We start from the raw sequence: 4,171 nt of genomic DNA, 5'->3' as shown, positions 1-4,171 counted from the left end.
TATAATCCCAGTCTTTCATGTAATCTCTTAAAGACAATCTTCCATCTTCTTGACAATCTTCAAAAAGAAATTATAAGAAAATATAAAACTGTCAAGAAGGTATGAAGAAGTGAAATTATAAAGTGATTTTGTTTTCAACAGTATTTAAAAATTTTATATACACCTAGAGCAGCAAATAAAACTAGAGAGATTAAATAAATAAATAAAATTAAATAAAATAAAAAACTATCACCAGCTTCAAGTGAATTAAAGCAGACAAGCTTACCAAGTATATACAGAAAACTAGAGATAAAACAATTAAATAAAAAAACTGTAACCGGCTTCAAATGAATTAAACCAGACAAGCTTACCAAGTATATACAGAAAAGGAGAGATAAATCAATTAAATAAAAAAAACTATAACCAGCTTCAAGTGAATTAAACCAGACAAGTTTACCAAGTATATACAGAAAACTAGAGAGATAATACAATTAAATAAAAAAAACTATAACCAGCTTCAAGTGAATTAAACCAGACAAGCTTACCAAGTATATAAAGAAACTAACTTCAAAAGCTAAAAGCCATATAACCAATTATCAAACTTATCGATCAGTTCATCTCACCTGAATATCTGATCTAAAATAATGAATAATAAAATAGAATTCAAACTATGGAGACTAAAGACAACAGTCATGAAAAGAAAGGACTACCTGATATAGAACAGATTACAAAAATAGTTTGGCAAGAGACTTAAACATGTAGAAAATTGATCTCCTTATAGTCAATGTTACAAATCTTACAATAAGATACAAAGAAATCCATTATTGTATCTAAAAGTCTGTGTGTATAATTTTCATTATTGTAACATTAAACTTAATAATTTCAGTAACTTTTGGTGCTAGATCATTGATTTTTGTTTGCATAACCTTTAAAACTCCCAAATGAATCTCAAACTTTTTTCAGTAACACTTTATATTTTATCCATTATTTTCTCTACTCTAACTCTTAATGGACTCCTCAATTTGAACAACCTCATAATCCCCATACAAAATTACAAAATAAATATAAGTTACCCTTTTTTTCTTTCTAGAATGAGTGGAAATTGTAACATGAAACCACATTTCTTTATCCTAAATAGCTTTAAACTTGTAACAGTATACAGCTGTTTGTACTTAAATGTTATTGTTTTATTGCCCTTTAAAAGGTGTCTAACTAATTATTCTGCCATACAAGTTCTCCTAACAGTAGCACATCATACTGAATGACATAATGTACCAGCTGCACACATGCATAACTTGTAAAGATTTTGTTTTTCATTACCTAATCTAACTTAAGTTTTAAACTCTTACAATTTAGTTACTTTTGTAACTAGAATTGGTGAAAATTGTTGCATGCAAATACTCAACAGACACCCACTGTTCTCATACCATAGGCAGCTGTAAGTCTAATGAGGTTTCAAGTATATCCTTCTGTTACAGTGAAGCTGAAGGTAAATGTCAAAATGAGAATACAAAGCATAAGTGAAGCTTGTAATGAGGATGATGCAGACAATTTAATTTGCATGAGCATAAAGGTATTACTAAAAGTAGCATTATGTTACCAATAATAACTATAAACATTGTGAAGGTGCACTAAAAGCATGATTTTATGTTGTAGATGAAAATTCATATTACTGACTATCAATAATTCGTACTTGTCTTTTCTGTACAAATTACAAATAATTACCAATTTTGAAATAACATAGCAAATAGTAAGTTTGATAAGAAGCTCATATCTTAAATATTTATAAGCCTAGATTCTGTAATAGAAATTACTACACGATCTTATAGTAATTAGTTTGAAGAATAAAGGTTTGGTTTCAGGAAAGTCAAAATCTTTGATTTTGTCTCATATGATTGAGCTTTTGGGACTAGTGAACCATATGTCATATATGTAAACAATTTTGTCAAAATTAGCCCTTTTTATTACTATTACTTGATATGAAATTTATTTTATTACATGCAAAACTCATGAAACTGCCACAATGTGCGTTATCTCCTTCAATAAAAAAGGCAGAAAATCTGTCACTGATCCACTGTAACATAAGTTGCTGATCTTTCAAATTGCCTACGGGTGCCAATGCAGCACCCTATAAAATCTGATTCACCAAATACTATTCTACCCAAAACCAATGAAAAACATTTTATATACCATATTCCACAATTCAGCCCAATTTTATCACTTCACAACATGAGTATATTATCACTTACTTTAATAAAAGTTACAAATATTGGATATTAATAAAGTTTATGTTGTTGAAATCTGCTTTAATAATACAGCTTACAATAAATAAATAGCAAAATTAACAACAAATGGAAAAATCAACTTATCAAAATTTGCAAAATGACTGAGTATACATTAAAAAGCAAGTAAATTAACTGTAAAACAAGACAAACTTTCAAACTATTCAATAGTATTGTTTACTTGAAGTGTTTTAACTTAATTTCTTACACTATAACTCATCTATCACAGTTAAACATTAATGTGACATAACTGAAAAAAATAAATTTTTTTGCAACAGGAATTTTTTAAATGCTCAGAAACAACTAATTTCAAAGTTCAAAAAAATATTCTTAAGCTGTTTAACAACAAAAAAAGGTTACTATGGTGAGCTACTAAACCCACACCTTTAACATTTTAATTGTATTTCAAGGTTAGATAACATCCACCCAAGAATATTATATTTTCAAATCTCATATAAAAACATAGCTAAGTAAAATCTGCAGATTTTGTGTATTTAGTAAATAGCATATAATACCCTTGGCTTTCACCAAGATGAATTGAAATTTAACCAAATAGAAAGATATGGATAACTGCATTATAGCTGCCATAATTTAAACTAACAAATGTGACTGAAAATTTAAGTTTTATAAACAGTATGACTGAAACCGAAAGCTCAGCACTAGAGAAATCATTGGACTAAAGATTTAAAAATGAGTAAAAAATAATAATTAATATTATACAGAAAGTACTTAGCTATTCTGGGATTATTTTCAGAGTTCTAAAGAATCTGACCAAAAACTTAAAGATGATGACAAATACATAACCCATTAACTTAACACAATGCTTTTTTGCAATTCCAGATGCATGAACTAGTTAAAGATAGCTTCAAACAAAATTAATTTTATAAGAGATAATTATAAATGAAAGTAGCATTGTTAGTCCTTTAACTCACCAGCACCACTGTTCTCTGGAAGTAACTGTAAAGCTAGAATGCCATAACGAAGCATGTCTACTGTATTTATGTCTGGAGCTATTGTCATTTGATGTTTACAGTTATCAGATGCATCCCCCACAACCACATCTTTTGTATTGTCTTTTTCTGTCTAAGTACATAAAAAAAAAGACAAGTGATCAACAGAATGAAAGATTAAACTATATTAAAGGTAAACACATACTCTGTAATAAATACAACTTCTTGTTTTTGTACATTCATAGAAATATCTTTTTCTCCATTCTGCCAACATAACATGAATATTTATGCATACCCTGTGGGCAACAAATAAACATTAATTATAGTAAGTATGATCCTGAGTTATTTAATTGATTTTTTAGCCAAAATGCTTTAAGTATATTGAAATATAAGAATTCACTATGATGAAGGTCTAAAAACTCATTCCATCCAAAATAACTAGAATAAAATGAAACAGGTACAGTACAAATCATTAAAGCCTATCTTATAATACTAAATTTTTTCTTTTTTTTATTTCAACTAAATCCTAAAATGTAAAATAGAGCGTAGTCAAAATTAAATGCAAACAAATCAAGAGAAAAAAATATTATAGAAGTGTAGCTTGGCAAAGCAGTAACTTAATTTCAACAATGCATTACAATACTGAAAACAACTAAAATGTTTTTGATTTGTTATAAGTATTAAACAAAGAAATTTGGTGTCAACCAATTTCAATCTTTTACAATCATTCAAAGATTCAAAACATAACATTTTCAAGATAAACTTTTTCTCAATTTTTGAAAATTTTTAAATTATAATCATTATACCTCTTCCTTAGGATAGTTGCAATACAAGAAAAAATTATGTATTTTAATTATAATAGAAAAATCAAGGAAGGACATTGTAACATCTTTTTTTTTAATGGCAATTATACAGTCCAAAATATTTTGGTTTTTTTATTACTTTCTATGAATAAATTTT

The 4,171-nt window shown here is 27.4% G+C and overlaps 1 protein-coding gene across 1 annotated transcript in view; it reads right to left on the bottom strand.

The window, feature by feature from the left end:
* LOC106467423 (KICSTOR complex protein SZT2-like) overlaps window positions 1-4,171 on the bottom strand; it is a gene marked incomplete at its 3' end in the record, with an annotated part of 86,873 nt that overhangs the window by 52,899 nt on the left and 29,803 nt on the right. The window contains exon 6 of the mRNA XM_022395604.1: window positions 3,190-3,344. Within this exon, the coding sequence (XP_022251312.1) occupies window positions 3,190-3,344 (155 nt within the window). The remainder of the gene's footprint in view (window positions 1-3,189; window positions 3,345-4,171) is intronic.

The sequence above is a fragment of the Limulus polyphemus genome, unplaced genomic scaffold (genome assembly GCF_000517525.1).
Source record: "Limulus polyphemus unplaced genomic scaffold, Limulus_polyphemus-2.1.2 Scaffold2609, whole genome shotgun sequence".
Lineage (NCBI taxonomy): Eukaryota > Metazoa > Arthropoda > Merostomata > Xiphosura > Limulidae > Limulus > Limulus polyphemus.
This window is presented reverse-complemented; position numbering and strand designations above follow the sequence as displayed.